An 18,003-nucleotide genomic window follows, 5' to 3' on the forward strand; every position below is an offset into this window, starting at 1 on the left:
AAAAAATCTAACAATGTCCGGTTTAGCATGATTGTTTTGCCCTAGGCGCTCTACTGTTTAGTCCCTGCCAGTGCAGCTACAGTAAAATCCGGTCTATATGTCCGGGGATAGAGCAGAAATCCTCCTGGGACATCTCCACGAAGCTCTCCTGGAGGTAATTGGAAAGCCTTTGCATCAGGTTCCTGGGGAGAGCGGCCTTATTGGATCCTCCATGGTAGGAAACGTTTCCGCGCCAGGAGACAAGCAAGTACTCGGGGATCATAGCCTTGCAGAGCATGGCGGCATACAGCCCTGGTCTTTGCAGGCTTTCCCGAAGCATCCGTTCTTTCTCTGTCTCTGAAATCCTCATCAGAGTGATGTCGCTCATGGTGACCTGCTTTGAATTAGGTAGGGGAATGTTAGTATTGGGACTGCTTGCCTGTTCCTTTACAGAACTGTAACCGGCGGTTTAGAGCCACGCGGTGGAGGCGGGAGAGGAGCAGCATACAGGGATCTTTCCCTGGGACAGCCGCGAGGGGGTGGGACAGGGGCAGAGTTCATGCTTGCCGGATTGCTGGCAGCAGGGACTGGCATTGCTTTGAACGTGAAAGGAGGCCAGTGCTATTATTAAAGTTTTAAGCAGCCACAAGTCTACGGCTTACCATGTCAGCCTGTTACCCAAATTCCGCTGTCCTGTCCCGCTTGTCTGATCTGCACTGCAAGACCCCAGGCACTGAATGCGAAGGCTGAAAATTCGACCTTGTCCTGAGTGCGCATGTGATAGGTGCTGTGCATGGTCTTGTTCACAGAGAAAGACTATGTTCTTTGTTCAACCAAAAATTTATCTTTCTGAGGAATTCACTCCCTTTTTCCCATCCCACAGCTGCGACTGTCTCCCGAAATACCCTGGCATCACAGTCCCAGAGGCTAGCGCAGATTAGGCGTAGGAAGAAGAGGACACGGGAGGACATGTTCTCGGAACTTATGGGCTGCTCCCGAGCCCAGGCAGCCCAGCAGACCCAGTGGAGGGAGAACTTGTCCCAAATGCACCGATCACACATGGAACGGGAGGAGAGGTGGCGGCAGGAAGACCAGCAGGCGACTCAAACGCTGCTTGGACTAATGAGGGAGCAAACGGACATGCTCCGGCGCCTTGTGGATGTTCTGCAGGACCGGAGGCAGGAGGACAGAGCCCCGCTGCAGTCTATCTCTAACCGCCCTCCCCCGTCACAAAGTCCCATACCCCCCTCACCCAAAGTCCCAAGAAGGAGGGGTGGCAGAGTCCGTGAAAACTCTCACTCCACCCCTGCAGACTGCTCAAGTACCAGAAGGCTCTCATTCCCCAAAATTTGATAAGTCCTTTCCTTCCCGCCTCACCCAAGCCCCCGTTCAAGTTTCATCCCCCAGTTTCATGTGTAGTTGCTAATAAAAAATATGTTTCTGTTAATTACTGTTTCCATCATGTTCTTTTAGAGGAGAGTCTGTTTGAAGGGGGGGGAGGGGGTTGGTAATTGGACAGGACAGTCACCTTTACCAGGGTACAGACGCGGGGGCAGGTTCAGCAGCAGGGCACACACACATTGCATTCACTAGTTACCCTGGTCAGTCTGGGAGGTGGTTTTCAAGTTCGGGGGGGGGGGGGGTCCTTATCCTGGATCACAGAGCCACGCAGCAGGGGATCTGTAACCGTCCTCCCCCTGCCACAAAGTCACATAGCCCCCACACACAGAGTCCCGAACAGGAGGGGTGGCAGGCTCCGTTGAAACAACCAGTCCACCAGTGCGGAGCCTGTCATTCCTGGAGTTTAGAAGCGTCCTTTGCATCACTACACTACACCCGCTCCCCACCACAGTCTGCGTCCCAGGTTCAACACTTTCCCGCGAAAAGAGTAATAAAGAAAACGGTGTTCATTAACAAATTTCAAGTGATTTTATTTTTAAACGTGTGTTGGAAGGGGGGGAACAGGGTGAACGGGGTATGTAACTGGAGAGGATAGTGAACATTTACTGGGTAAAGAAACGGGGGCAGGTTCAGCTTCTCTGTAAACAAACTTAATAGTCACAGGTTACCCTGCTCACTCAGGAACCTAGCTTTCAAAGCCTCCCAGATGCACAGCGTGTCCCACTGGGCTCTTCTAATCGCCCGGCTGTCTGGCTGGGCGTAATCAGCAGCCAGGCTATTTGCCTCAACCTCCCACCCCGCCATAAAGGTCTCCCCCTTGCTCTCACAGAGATTGTGGAGCACACAGCAAGCTGCAATAACAATGGGGATATTGGTTTCGCTGAGATCAGAGCGAGTCAGTAAGGTTCTCCATCTCCCCTTGAGACGTCCAAAAGCACACTCCACCACCATTCTGCACTTGCTCAGCCGGTAGTTGAAGAGTTCTTTTTCAGTGTCCAGGGCGCCTGTATAGGGCTTCATGAGCCAGGGCATTAGTGGGTAGGCTGGGGCCCCGAGGATGACTATAGGCATCTCCACATCCCCAAGAGTTATTTTGTGGTCCGGGAAGTAAATACCTTCCTGCAGCCGTCTAAACAGACCTGAGTTCCTGAAAACACGAGCGTCATGAACCTTGCCCGGCCATCCGACGTTGATGTTTGTAAAACGTCCCCTATGGTCCACCAGTGCTTGCAGCACCATTGAAAAGTAGCCCTTTCGGTTAATGTACTGGTGGTCCGGTCCCAGGATAGGGATGTGAGTTCCATCTATAGCCCCACCGCAGTTTGGGAATCCCATCGCGGCGAAGCCATCTATGATGACCTCCACGTTTCCCAGGGTCACTACCTTTGAAAGCAGTAGCTCAACCATTGCGTTGGCTACTTGCATCACAACAACCCCCACGGTAGATTTGCCCACACCAAAGTGGTTCACGACTGACCGGTAGCTGTCCGGCGTTGCAAGCTTCCAGAGGGCTATGGCCACTCGCTTCTGGACAGTCAGGGCTGCTCGCATCCGGGTGTCCTTGCGCTTCAGGGCAGGGGACAGCAACTCACAAAGTTCAAGGAAAGTTCCCTTACGCATGCGAAAGTTTCGCAGCCACTGTGATTCATCCCAGACCTGCAGCACTATGCGGTCCCACCAGTCCATGCTTGTTTCCCGGGCCCAGAATCGCCGTTCCACAACATCAACATGACCCATTGCCACCATGATGTCCTCGGCGCGGGGTCCCGTGCTTTGTGACAGGTCTGTGCCACTCTCAGACTTCAGGTCCTCACCGCGCTGCCGTAGCCTCCTCGCCCGATTTCTCAGCATCTGCCTCTGGGAAAGGTGGATGATAAGCTGCGAGGTTTTGACAACGGCCATAACTGCAGCGATGGTCGCAGCGGGCTCCATGCTCGCAGTGCTTTGGCGTTCGGGCTGTCACTGACCAGAAAAGTGCGCGAACTGATTTCCCGCCGGCACTTTCAGGGAGGGAGGGCGGGAGTGACGGTTGGATGACGACAGTTACCCAAAACCACCCTCGACACATTTTTTTCCCCAGAAGGCATTGGGGGCTCGACCCAGAATTCCAATGGGCAGCGGGGACTGCGGGAACTGTGGGATAGCTGCCCACAGTGCACCGCTTCCAATGTCGACGCTTTCCCCGTTAGTGTGGACTCACAAAGTCGAATTACTGTCCTTAGTGTGGACACACACGTTCGACTTTGTAATATCGATTCCACATATTCGATTTAAGTAAAATCGAACTACTCTTGTAGTGTAGACATACTCTTAGAGACTAACAAATTTGTTAGTCTCTAAGGTGCCACAAGGACTCCTCGGTTTTTTTGCTGATACAGACTAACACGGCTACCACTGAAACCTGGCATTATGCTGCTGGGTCATTCTAATTCCGTACTAGGTACACAGACAAGTAGAATGTGTTTAATATCTTTCTCCACTGTATATAGCCTTCTAGATGGAACCAGTACTATTGAAAGTAGACTTGCAAAACTCAGAGGATGTTGAAATAGTGCTCAGTGAAAATGTCCTGCTTGAAGGGCAGATTCTATTGAAAGAGACATCCGTATCCTATGGACTCAATACACATTGTAAAGTGCCAATCCCACTGCGTCCAAAAGTGAAGGAAGAATTGAATGGGGTGTAAAAGAATCATATAATAGAACACATCAGTGAACTAAGAGTGGTGTGCCCCTCTGGTGACTGTTAATGAAAATAATAGGTATTTCTATGTCTGCGTAGACCTAAAGAAGCTTCCTGAAAAAATAAGGAGGGAAAGCTAAAGTCTTTCCACTGTGGAAGATACAGGGGCCAGATGGTCAGTTTGGGTAAATTAGCATAGCTCTATTGAAGTCTCCGCGCACCCTCCCCCCCGAAAAAAACAAAAACTCTACAAGGGTAAAAAGAATGCATGCATGAGTCCAGCAGCAGAGTGGTGGCTATCCAATTTATTGCACTGAATGCAGCATGTATGATTACTTACTTCATGGGAAGGTGGCATACGAGTGCACGCAGTGCAAGCTGCTCTTGGCCCTCAGAGACACAGTATGGCTCATGAGGCCAGAGTGGCTTAATTGGAGGAGCTAAGGAGACAGAGGTACATAGATGAGACTTTCAGGAACACAATAGAGTGGTCCCACCCCAACTCTGACAGCCTCCATGCTGTTAAGGAGGATGAAAGTCTCAGGGAAGGAGAGCATCAGCCTGGAGCAGAGAGAAACTATCCTATAGTTTTCAGTTTCCTATAGTTGGGACCCTCCTTTTGGATGATGTCATGGAATCCTCTTGCACTGAGGATATCCTTCCAGGGGATGGAGCTGAGGTTACTAGGAAGAGCCAAGTAATAGTAATAGGGGATTTGATTATTAGAAATATAGGCATCTGGGTTTGTGATGACCAGGAGAACCACATAGTTAATTGCTTGCTGGGAGTGAAGCCTGCAGATGTCACTAGATATGTAGACTCAGACATATGTGCAGTGCAGGTGAGGAGCTGGTCATGGTTAAGGCTATGTTTTAGTCACGGGTATTTTTAATAAAAGTCATGGACAGGTCACGGGCAGTAAACAAAAATTCACAGTCCGTGACTTGTCCATGACTTGTACTATATACACCTGACTAAATATTTGGGGGAGCGCTGGGGGGTGGCACCCAAGGGGCACCACAGGGAAGGGGGAGGGGTGGCCCGGGGGTGCCATGAGGAAGGGGGCCGGGGCAGTGGCCTGGGGGTGCTGCAGGAGGGCACGGCCTGGGTGCGCCACGGGTGTTAGGGGGAAGGCGTGTGGCAGTGCGTGGCCCGGGACCTCTGCTGGTGCTGTGGGGCGGGCGGTGGCACATGACCAAGGACCCCCGCTGGCACTTGGAGGGGTGGGGGAGTTGGCGGGGCTGGAAAGCTCCCTACCTGGCTCCACACCTCCCTGGAGTGTCAACATCCCCCTCCTTCAGCTCCTAGACAGAGGTGTGGCCAGACAGCTCTGTGCGCTGCCTCCGCCCTGAGCGCTGTCTCTGCAGCTCCCATTGGCCAGGAATCGATTTAGATAATGGCATGGAGAGTACACTTATAAAGTTTGCGGATGATACCAAGCTGGGAGGGGTTGCAAGTGCTTTGGAGGATAGGATTAAAATTCAAAATGATCTGGAGAAACGGTTTGAAGTAAATAGGATGAAATTCAATAAGGAAAAATGCAAAGTACTCCACTTAGGAAGGAACAATCAGTTGCACACATACAAAATGGGAAATAACTGCCTAGGAAGGAGTACTGCGGAAAGGGATCTGGGGGTCATAGTGGCTCACAAGCTAAATATGAGTAAACAGTGCAACGCTGTTGCAAAAAAGCAAACATCATTCTGGGATGTATTAGCAGGAGTATTGTAAGCAAGACACAAGAAGTAATTCTTTCGCTCTACTCCACGCTGATTAGGCCTCAACTGGAGTATTGTGTACAGTTCTGGGCACCACATTTCAGGAATGATGTGGACAAATTGGAGAAAGTCCAGAGAAGAGCAACAAAAATTATTAAAGGTCTAGAAAACATGACCTATGAGGGAAGATTGAAAAAATTGGGTTTGTTTAGTCAGGAGATGAGAAGATTGAGAGGGGACATAACAGTTTTCAAGTACATAAAGGTTGTTACAAGGAGGAGGGAGAAAAATTATTCTTCTTAACCTCTGAGGAAAGGACAAGAAGCAATGGGCTTAAATTGCAGCAAGTGTGGTTTAGGTTGGACATTAGGAAAAACTTCCTAACTGTCAGAGTGGTTAAGCACTGGAATAAATTGCCTAGGGAGGTTTGTGGAATCTCCATCATTGGGGATTTTTAAGAGCAGGTTGGACAAACACCTGTCAAGGATGGTCTAGATCAGTGGTTCCCAAACTTGTTCCGCCACTTGTGCAGGGAAAGCCCCTGGCAGGCCAGGCTGGTTTGTTTACCTGCCGCGTCCGCAGGTTCGGCCGATCGCGGCTCTCTGTGGCCGCGGTTCGCTGCTCCAGGCCAATGGGAGCTGCTGGAAGCGGCGGCCAGTATGTCCCTCGGCCCACGCCGCTTCCAGCAGCTCCCATTGGCCTGGAGCAGCGAACCACGGCCACTGGGATCCATGATCGGCCAAACCTGCGGACGCGGCAGGTAAACAAACCAGCCTGGCCTGCCAGGGGCTTTCCCTGCACAAGCGGCGGAACAAGTTTGGGAACCACTGGTCTAGATAATACCTAGTCCTGCCTTGAGTGCAGGGGACTGGACTAGATGACCTCTCGAGGTCTCTTCCAGTTCTATGATTCTATGATTTTTAAACTAAGGACTGGGGGAAAGTTGACAGGTGCAGAGGATCACTCAGTTTGGGTGGAAACATCCCTTAGGGATGAATTTATTAATGGGGGGACACCCTATCCTAATAAAGAGGATAAGAAAGAAAGTAAAGTACAGGTAGGAGCTAGTGAGGAATAATCAAATGTAAACGAGTCCCACTTACATATAACACGTGAAGGCAAGCAACTGCATATTGACAAAATGTATAGGTGTTTCTATATAAATGGTAGTTATCCAAATACTAAGATAGGTGAATTAGAATGCCTGACATTAAATGAGGATATTGATATAATTGGCATAGAGGAAGCTGGTGAAACTAATATAATCAGTGGGACATGATAAGATCAGGGTACAAAATATATAGGTATTAGGGCTGTCGATTAATCATAGTTAACTCATGTGATTAACTCAAAAAATTAATCGTGATTATAAAAATTAATTGTGATTAATCGTAGTTTTAATTGCACTGTTAAGCAATAGAATACCAAGCAAAATGTATTAAATATTTTTTTATATTTTTCTACATTTTTAAATTTATTGATTTCAATTACAACACAGAATACACAGTATACAGTGCTCACTTTATATTATTATTTTTGATGACTAATATTTGCACCCTAAAAATGATAAACAAAAGAAATAGTATTTTTCAATTCACTTCATACAAGTATTGTAGTGCAATCTCTTTATCATTAAAGTGCAATTTACAAAAGTAGATTTTTTTTTACATAACTGCACTCAAAAACAAAACAATGTAAAACTTTAGAGCCTACAAGTGCACTCAGTCCTACTTCTTGTTCAGCCAATTGTGAAGACAAACAAGTTTGTTTATCTTTACGGGACATAATGCTGCCTGCTTATTATTTACAATGTCACTTGAAAGTGAGAACAGGTGTTCGCACTTTTGTAGCCAGCATTGCAAGTTATTTACATGCCAGATATGCTAAACATTCATATACCCCTTCATGCTTCAGCCACCATTTCAGAGGACATGCTTCCATGCTGATGATGCTTGTTAAAAAAATAATGTGTTAATTAAATATGTGACTGAACTCTTTGGGGGAGAATTGTATGTCTCCTGCTCTGTTTTACCTGCATTCTGCCATATATTTCAGGTTATAGCAGTCTCGGATGATGACCCAGGACATGTTGTTTGTTTTAAGAATACTTTCACTGCAGGTTTGACAAAACGCAAAGAAGATACTGTGACTCACCACTGTGGAGTCTCCTGCTGGATGTCCCAGGGATCAGCTCTGCTAGCCAGTGCGCCCTCTTCTGGTGCTGTCTTGCCCGCTATCACCTCCAGTCCTAGACCCGTGTCATCCCAAAAACTGCGGCGTCCTCTTCAGCTGTGTCACACTCAGTTCTCCCCCCCTTTCTGGTGGAACAGCAGTCCACTGTCCAGCCACTGTCCAGCCACTTCCTGGGTGGCAATTGGGGGAAAGTGGAGGAACCCAGGCCCGCCCACTACTCTGGGTCCCGGCCCAGGGACCCTGTAGATGGCAGCCACGTGCTGCATCCCCTACAACTCCACAGTCTACTTTCCTGGGCTACTTCCCCGCAGCCCCAGCACTTTCTTTGTCTTTGTCTTAGGGCCTCAGCATGCCAGCAGTCAGCCGGGAGCTCGCTCTTGCTCCCCTGATCCTGCCTAGCACTGCCCTGTCCAATGTGTTAGCTGTGTTCCGCCTGCAAGGCAGCCAGACCTCCTCCCTTGTCGAGCTCCAAAGAGTGACTGACCTGATCTGCCCTGCGGCTCTTCTTATATGGGTTTGCCTGGTCCTGACTGGCTGCTCCCTGCAGCCCCTCTCCAATAGGCTATCCCCTGCACAGCCTTCTTAGGGTCCTCTCCAATTGGCTGCCCATTGCACAGCCTCCCTAGGGTTCTATTAACCCTTTATGGGCTAGGGTGCGGCAGACGCTGCATCACAGGTACTAATGTGAGATTTCTAAAGCTAGCTACCGCACTCAACCCAAGGTTTAAGAATCTGAAGTGCCTTCCAAAATCTGAGAGGGATGAGGTGTGGAGCTTGCTTTCAGAAGTATTAAAAGAGCAACACTCCTATGCGGAAACTACAGAACCCAAACCACCAAAAAAGAAAATCAACCTTCTGCTGGTGGCATCTGACTCAGATGATGAAAATGAACATGCGTCGGTCCGCACTGCTTTGGATCGTTATTGAGCAGAACCTATCATCAGCATAGACGTATGTCCTCTGGAACGGTGATTGACGCATGAAAGGACATATGAATCTTTAGGGCATTTGGCATGTAAATATCTTGTGACGCTGGCTACAACAGTACCACCATGTGAACAGGGCCGGCTCCAGGGTTTTTGCTGCCCCAAGCAGCAAAAAAAAAAAAAAAAAAAAAAAAAGCGATTGCGATCTGCGGAACTTTGGCAGCAGCTCTACTGCCGCCGCTTCATTCTTCGGCAGCAATTCGGTGGCAGGTCCTTCACTCGGAGAGGGAGTGAGGGACCCGCCGCCGAATTGCCGCCGAAGAGCCGGATGTGCCACCCCCCTCCGTTAGCCGCCCCAAGCACCTGCTTGCTGAGCTGGTGCCTGGAGCCGGCCCGGCACATGAATGCCTGTTCTCACTGTCAGGTGACATTGTAACCAAGAAGTGGGCAGCATTATCTCCTGCAAATCTAAACAAACTTGTTTGTCTTCACGATTGGCTAAACAAGAAGTAGGACTGAGTGGACTTGTAGGCTCTAAAGTTTTACATTGTTTTAGTTTTGAATGCAGGTTTGCTTTTACGTATTCTACATTTGTAAATTCAACTTTCATGATAAAGAGATTGCACTACAGTACTTGCAATGGGGGAATTGAAAAATACTATTTCTTTTTTTTTTACAGTGCAAATATTTGTAATCAAAAATAAATATAAAGTGAGCACTGTACACTTTGTATTTTGTTGTAATTGAAATCAATATAGTTGAAAATGTAGAAAACATCCAAAATATTTAAATAAATGGTATTCTATTCTTGTTTAACAGCGTGATTAATTGCGCGATTAATCACGATTAATTTTTTTAATCGCTTGACAGCCCTAATAGGAATGAGAATGAGAACGAGAGTAGGTTGCACTGATGTGAGTGTATCACTATATGTGAAAGGAGTCAAGGCAAATAAAGTAAAAATCTTAAATGAATGAATTAAATGTACCGTAGAATCTCTATGGAGAGAAATCCCATGCTTGAATAAGAGTATAGCAGTAGGAATATACTACTGACCCCTGACTATGAAATGCTCAGGGAGATTAGAGAGGCTGCAAAGGCAGAAAATGCAGTAATAATGGGGGATTTCAACTAAATTCATATTAACTGAGTGTATGTCACCTCTGGAAGGGATGCAGAAATAAAATTTCTAGACACCATTAATGACTGCTTCTTGGAGCAGCTTGTCCTGAATTCACAAGGGAAGAGGTAATTCTTGATTTAGTCCTAAGTGGAGCACAGGATCTGGGTCTAGAGGGTGACTATAGCTAAAATGCTCAGTTATAGCGACCATAATGCAATTAAATTTAACATCCTTGTAAGGGAAAAAGTGCCAGAGGAACCCACCGTAGTAACATCGAACTTCAAAAAGGGGAACTATACAAAAACGAGGAAGCTAGCTAAATGGGAATTAAAAGGAACAGTCTCAAGGGTTAAATGGCTGCAAACTGCTTGGAGACTATTTAAAAACACCAGAATAGAGGCTCAAATTAAATGTGTACCCCAAATCAAAAAAACAGTAAGAAGACCAAAAAAAAAAAAAAAAAAAAGCCATCATAGCTAATCAGCAGAGTAAAAGAGGCAGTTAGAGGCAAAAAGGCATCCTTTAAAAAATGGAGGTCAAATCCTAATAAGGATAATAGAAAGGAGCATAAATTCTGGCAAGTCAAGTGTAAAAGTATAGTAAGGCAGTCCAAGAGAGAATTTTAAGAACTAGCTAAGGACACAAAAACTAACAGCAATTTTTTTTAAGTACATCAGATGCAGCAAGTCTGCCAAACAGACAGTGGGGCCACTAGACGATCAAGGTGCTAAAGGAGCATTCAAGCAAGACAAGGGTCATCGCGGAGAAGCTAAATGAATTCTTTGCATTGGTCTTCACTGCAAACGATGTTGGGGAGATCTGCACACTGGAGCCATTCTTTTTAGGTGAGAAATCTGAGGAACTGTCCCAGATTCAGGTGTCAGTACAGGAGGTTTTGGAACAAAATGATAAATTAAACAGTAATAAGTCACCAGGACCAGATGGTATTCACCCAAGAGTTCTGAAGGAACTCAAAAATGGAATTGCAGAGCTATTAACTGTGGTATGTATGCTATTGCTTAAATTAGCCTCTGTATCAGATGACTGGAGGGTAGCTAATTTTTTAAAAAGGCACCAGAGGTGATTTATAGACTGGTAAGCCTGACTTCAGTACTAAGCAAATTGGGTGAAACTATAGTAAAGAACAAAATTATCAGACACTTAGCTAAACAGGATAATTTGGGGAAGAGTCACATGGCTTTTTAATAAGGAAATCATGCCTCACCTATCTATTAGATTTCTCTGAGGGAGTCAACAAGCATGTGGACAAGGGTGATCCAGTCAATCCAGTGTACTTGGACTTTCAGAAAGCCTTTAACAAGGTCTCTCATCAAAGGCTCTTAAGCAAAGCAGACAGTTATAAGAGCAGGGGCAGGCCTGACGGCCGCATCGGGTTTCATAAATTGTATGGAGGGCTGGTTGGGGAGGGGGTCCTGGCCCAGCCACTTCCTATCTGCCCCCCCCCCGGGACTCCTGCCCCATCCAACCCCCTCGTTCCCTGACGGCCCCCCCCGGGACCCCTGCCCCATCCACACACCCCCGCTCCCTGCCCACCCCTGGACCCCCATCACCCCATCCAACCCCTCCTTTCATTCCTGACGGCCCCCCCGGGACCCTGCCCTCTTACCATGCTGCCTGGAGCACCGGTGGCTGGCAGCGCTACAGCCGCACCGCCTGGCTGGAGCCAGGCCACACCGCCGCCACCGGGTCAGGCCAGGCTCTGCAGCTGTGCTGCCCCAGGAGCTCACAGCCCCGCCGCCCAGAGCATTGCGCTGGCGGCGGAGCAAGCGAGTGAGCGAGCGAGCTGAGGCTGCGGGGGAGGGGGAACAGCAGGGGAGGGGCCGGGGGCTAGCCTCCCAGGCCAGGAGCTCAGGGGCCAGGCAGGATGGTCCCGTGGGCCGGACGTGGCCCGTAGTTTGCCCACCTCTGGATAAGAGGGAAGGTCCTCTCATGGATCAGTAACTGGTTAAAAGATAGGAAACAAAGGGTAGGAATAAATGGTCAGTTTTCTTAATGGAGAGAGGTAAACAGCAGGGCACCCCAAAGATCTATACTGGGACCTGTGTTGTTAAACATATTCAAAAATGATCTGGAAAAGGGTGAACAGTGGAAAAATTTGCAGATGATACAAAATTACTTAAATAGTTAAGTCCAAAGCCAATTGCAAAGAGTTACAAAAGGATCTCATTAAATTGGGTGACTGGGCAACAAAATGGCAGATAAAATTCAATGGTGATAACTGCAAAATAATGCACATTGGAGAATATAACCCCAACTATACATACAAAATGATGGGGTCTAAATTAGCTGTTACCACTCAAGAAAGATCTGTGAGTCATCATTGCTAGTTCACTGAAAACATCTCCTCAACATGCAGGGGCAGTCAATAAAACTAATAATGTTGGAAACCATTAGGAAAGCGATAGATAATAAAACAGAAAATATCATAATGCAATTATATAAATCCAAGGTACACCCACACCTTGAATACTGCATGCAGTTCTGGTCACCCCATCTCAAAAAAAAAAAAAAAAAAAAAGATATAATAGAATTGGACAAGATGCAGAGAAGGGCAACAAAAATGATTAGGGGGATGGGACAGCTTTCCATATAAGAAGAGATTAAAAAGCCTGGGACAGTTCATCTTAGAGAAGACATGAGAGATTATGATAGAGGTTTATATAATCATGCACGGTGTGGAGAATGTGAATAAGAAAGTCTTATTCACCCCTTCACATAACACTAAAACTAGGGGGTCACATGATAAAATTAATAAGCAGCAAGTTTAACACAAACTAAAAGAAGTACTCACAGTCAACCTGTGGAACTCAGTGCCATAGGATGTTGTGAAGGCTAAAACTATAACTGGGTTCAAAAAAGAATTAGCTAAATTCATGACTGATAGGTCCATCAATGGCTATTAGTCAAGATGGTCAGGGATGCAACCTCATGTCCTGGGTGTTTCCAATTCTCCATCTGCCAGAAGCATCTTGCACTGGCCACTGTCAGAGACAGGATACTGGGCTAGATGGACTGGCCCAGTATGGCTGTTTTTTATGTTTTTAACTCAATGGGATGGAGTATCTTTGGAGAGAATACCATTTTCCTTATGCTAACAAAGTTCCTTGTTCCATGTGAGGAGAAAATAATTTAAAGGGACTAAAACTGTCCTAGCATTGTGCATTTGTTCCTATTTTGATTCTTTCTTTATAAAGAGAAATAAAGAAAATGCTGATGAGATAGAATCTTTTGCCTAATGGGCCTGTTTTACTTAGCCTGATGGCAGGCCATGAGGGAGGGCATACACCCTCCCCACAGCCCAGCAGGGAAGGTCTTACCTCTGTCCTTCTAGCTAAAGACAGGACCGCAGTTGCCTAACCTACAGGGATTTTCTGGCTGGCAGCACTAGGCCAGCTGTGTGGAATTAATGAATGTGCCCTCATAGGCTATTGAATGTGGCAAAGGGAATCAAAAATGAAAGATCTCTGAGAAGAGGGCTGGAGCTTAGAGAAGAACTCAGAGGTGAGGTGTCCCTTTCTTTGACTCTTCCTGGAGCCTAAGCTAGTCCCCTCCTAGCCAGTGTGGCAGTACCTCAGTATATCTCAGAGTATCAGACAGAGCATGCACCTATTCAACCACATGGATGTGGGATATTTGCTATACGAGATACAAAGGGCCTGAGAAGCACCATTTGGCACACCTGAGTGAGGTTAATCCATGATTGAGACTTCTTACCTTTATCATTTTTAAAAGGTCCCAAAACTTTACCATTATTCCTCTCTCCAATAAAAGGTAAATGAATTAACTGATCGTTCCAGTGCTACCTCTTGGCTGTTTTTATTAGAATTAATGGATTATGGTTAAAAAAAAAAGGACCCCAACATGGTAGGCTGGCATTCCTTCACTATAGAAAGGAGAGACTCAGAGGGGGAAAGGTACTGGCCCTGACCGGGGCCAGAAAAAAGATGTTTCTTTAGATAGTGAGTTTTACCTTGGTAAGACTCCCTCTACTGTGTTTGACATTCTGAATTACATGATTATATACTACAAGATTCCAGCAACATTTTGTATGGTAAAGATGGAGATGCTCAGTATTTTGCCAGATGCCAAGTGATATTATGATATTTCTATCTTCTCTTTAATTTGAACGACAGCATATTTACAATAAAGCCAAGACAATCTGTTATCAAGTTACAGTAGTGATATTTCCCCCTTATGAAGATCCCAGAGCTGATTGGAATCAAGCTCCATAAATCTGTGAGTCTGGAATAACGTGAGCCTCAATTGCTCTTAGAGCACTATAATTTTATATCAGTCTAATAAGTAGATCATTGGGTATAGGCTTTTGTAAGTAAGTATATACATACTGCACCATTTCCTGATTCAGTGTGCTCCACTGTGTTGCAGGCTGTGTGCAGTGGGGGAGGTGCTAGAGCTGATCAAGCAGTGTAATTTTATACATTACTGAATCAGTGCAGGAGAAACCTGGAGGGACAAAGCATCATCTCGTCTTTGGACTGCATTGTAAAATCCTACAGCTCTCTCATCCCGGCCATGCTCTGATAGATTTTCCCCAGTCTTTTTCTGATTTTGGTGTGAATGATAAAGTGATCTGATGATGGCTCTCGTTATGGAACCTATTAGCAAGTGGACGCCCAAGCAAGTAGTGGATTGGATGAAAGGTACGATCATTTATTACCATGTATTATCTATGCTTTGACTCTGAAATTTACATTTCTGCTTCTGTATTTTTTATTTTGTCAAGAGTTAGTTTAGTTCTAAAAATCCATATGCTGTTTGATACAACAGTTCTCAGAGCTCTGACTGAACACAAACCTGGTATGAGCTGCAAAACATGCTGTTGGAATCTCTGCTGAGAACTGAGTAGTGATCTAATGCATTTGTGGATAAATGCAGGCATAACTATAGTGTTTGTGCCTTAAGACTCCATTATGCATTGCAGTGTGATGATATTATGTTTGGTTGTCTTTAAATTTTCCCTGATTAGCTTTGTTTTGCTCATATCAGGTGACTTCATGCAGTGGTTGTGCATGTATGCAGCACTCGTGTGTAGTTTTTAGGGTGATACACAGAGAAGGCAAGATACCAGTGACCGAACTATGGAATTCTGATTATTTTATTATATCCTGATTTGTGCAGGCTTCCCAGCTTCTCTTGTTAGTATCTCTATGTTTTGTATAATGCATACGCTTCTCTGACAATCACTAGTACCGTGGACAGTGCAGTCTTTGCCATATATGGAGAGTGCAAGAGGAAATGAGAAGAGCTGCTTGTCTGTGAACAGCTTAGAAGAGTTTCCCCAGCAAGATAACTTGACAGGGATTATGATTTCCCTGCACATTTGCAGTTTCATAAACACAGAAATAAGATGGGAAATGTTTTCTTTTGTGGTGCTCTGTTGTATTGCAAACAGATTGATTTGGATTGAAGAGTGAAGAATTGTTCGTGATAAGTGTTTTAAATTTCTCCTGAATAGGAAAAAGTGTGTTTACATAGCACACACATTACCATAGTTATACAGTTTCTAATGAGGTTTTGGTCTCACAGACCAACTAATTTCTGCTATAAAATGCTCTCCCATTATGTACGGGAAATAGCTGCAATTTTTATGGTTAAGGTATCTGTGAATATATGTTTTCTGTAATGGGATTTTAAATATAGGGTTAAACTGGATGGATGTAGTTTTCTTTAAAGCCTTCACATTCATAACTGTGACTGGCTTTGATTTAATGATGCTGAAATATATCTTCACACTTAACTGAAACTGGGCTAAGTGATCGTCACTTATCTTACAATTGTAAACACCCTACTCTCTCTACAACCATACAATATCATAAGGCAGATGGCATCTATGGAAATGCATGTCGTTTGTTTCTCAGGTGTCTTCAGCTCAGGCTAGTTGAGAGGCTAATTATCATAAACCAGTCAGCAAGGATGGATCTTGAAATCACCCGATATATGATGGATAGCCATGCCCAATTACATTAATTGAAATCATACGCTGGTGCTGGTGAAAAGAAGAATCTGATTATATAGATCTTTGCCAGTATTTAAAAGGTTAAAAAGTCGCAGAGAATGTTATGGTATCTAAAATTATGAGTTAGATTGTAATGTAATGCAACTAGTAATATTTAAATAATACTTGTTGCTGCATTTCAGAATATTCCCTGTTACCTCTTCGTCCTTTTGATATAATCTGACTACATCTTGGGTAACAGACTATGATAGTAGCATCAGCAACTTTTCCACAATGAGCAAATAGTTTTAGTGCATACAAACAGGAGATTTTTTTTGAATGTGCCATTCAGATGTTCACCATGTAGTCTCCCAATATTAAATTGCCTGTTTGATGGGGGACATTTTATATATTTTAAAACCTGCTATGTCTGCCAGTATTTTTATATATAGACTGCATGTCACATATCACACAAGAAACACTGGGGTATCCTCATGTAACATTTGCCTGGTTTTGTGAATTCAAATATAAATAAGTATAGTGCACCGATGACTGAAATGTGTATAGAATTGAGGGATTTTCTTTAGTAATATGAGTGCTGTGTGCATGAAGATAATGCAAGCTACGTGTGTATCATTACCAAACAAATATTACACTACCATATTTTACCTTAATATTTGCCCTGTGCAAATATGTGCTTCAGATATTATTGAACGCCTCATGTAGTCAAAGAAAAGGGTTCTAACAAATACAATATCATAGCTGACAATGTAATATGGTAACAATTAGTTCAAAATCAGCTGGAAATCCCTAACTTTACTACAATTGAGTTCATCATTGTCACTGTTGCATTGTAGCTTCTTTTGTATGCTGTGTAGCAGTTTCACTAGGTATAGTTATTCTGCTAAATAGATTTTAATACATTAGTCAGGATGAAGCTGCAGACTGCTAGTGGCGTTCAAGTGATATGTAACTTATCTATATGAATCACCCACACTGAAGGATTTACCTCCGAAAATGCTCACATGACAAAGCCTGACACGACAACTTAGCTACTTATATTGTGACATATTCTGCACCTCTTGCTTAAATGTATTTATTTAAAAAAGGATCAGAAGTTAGAATTTGTAACAAGGACCTAGATGTGGAATTTAACTATTACTAGTACCCCAAACTGATATAGCCTGGCTCCCAGTTCCATGAAACCACATCATAACTACTCCTATTATAACACTACCTCTCTGTGACATTTGCAGTAAAATCACTATGTTCTGAAGGTAGAATTTAACCTCGACTACAGAAAGCAACACATTACAACTGTAGCATTTTAACATAGTGTTCAGTAATCAGACTCTGTAAAAATGTACCCCATTTGCCCTTTAAAATACATTCTTAATTAATTTAAATATTAAAGAGATAAGGTGGGTGAGAAATTCAAGTTTTTGAGCTTACACAGAGCTCTTCTTCAGGTCTGGAGTCTGTGTAACCTCAAAAGCTTGTCTCTCTCACTAACAGAAGTTGGTCCAATAGAAGATATTTCCTCACCCACCTTATCTTGCTAATATCCTGGGACCAGCATGGCTACAACAACACTGAATACAACAATGTTAAATATTAAAGGTTGTTAGTCACAACACATTTCACAGTAAGGTGACCACAGTAAGAGTCATTTTTTAACTTGTGTCTTTTATAACTTTTATTGTAGCTACTGAAAGTTTTTTTTTAAATCAGCTAATAAATTTTGCAAACTAATTTGTGCTGAGTATCAGCAAAATCAGAGTAATGTAAGAGGTCATGGAAGAAAGCCACAAAACAGATGTTAATATTTTAAGACACTTGAATACCCACAGTGCATCTCACTCTATGTCATACTGTTGTAAGAGGTAGCCATGCCCTGAATTGCAACCCAAGGACAATCCTTCTGTTCCTTCCCTTTAAGAGGCATTATTTGCCACAATGTATAAATTAATGGCCTCTCAGGAACAGCATTATAGTAAGGTGGCA

General features: G+C 44.6%; 1 protein-coding gene across 5 annotated transcripts in view; it reads left to right on the plus strand.

Moving 5' to 3' along the window:
* Positions 1-14,640: 14,640 nt before the first annotated feature.
* LOC135883552 (connector enhancer of kinase suppressor of ras 2-like) overlaps positions 14,641-18,003 on the plus strand; it is a 569,301-nt gene continuing 565,938 nt past the window's right edge. For all 5 annotated transcript variants that reach the window (XM_065410743.1, XM_065410741.1, XM_065410742.1 and 2 more), the window contains exon 1: positions 14,641-14,704. In XM_065410743.1, coding sequence (XP_065266815.1) covers positions 14,641-14,704 — 64 coding nt within the window. The remainder of the gene's footprint in view (positions 14,705-18,003) is intronic.

This window comes from Emys orbicularis, chromosome 9 (genome assembly GCF_028017835.1).
Source record: "Emys orbicularis isolate rEmyOrb1 chromosome 9, rEmyOrb1.hap1, whole genome shotgun sequence".
NCBI lineage: Eukaryota > Metazoa > Chordata > Testudines > Emydidae > Emys > Emys orbicularis.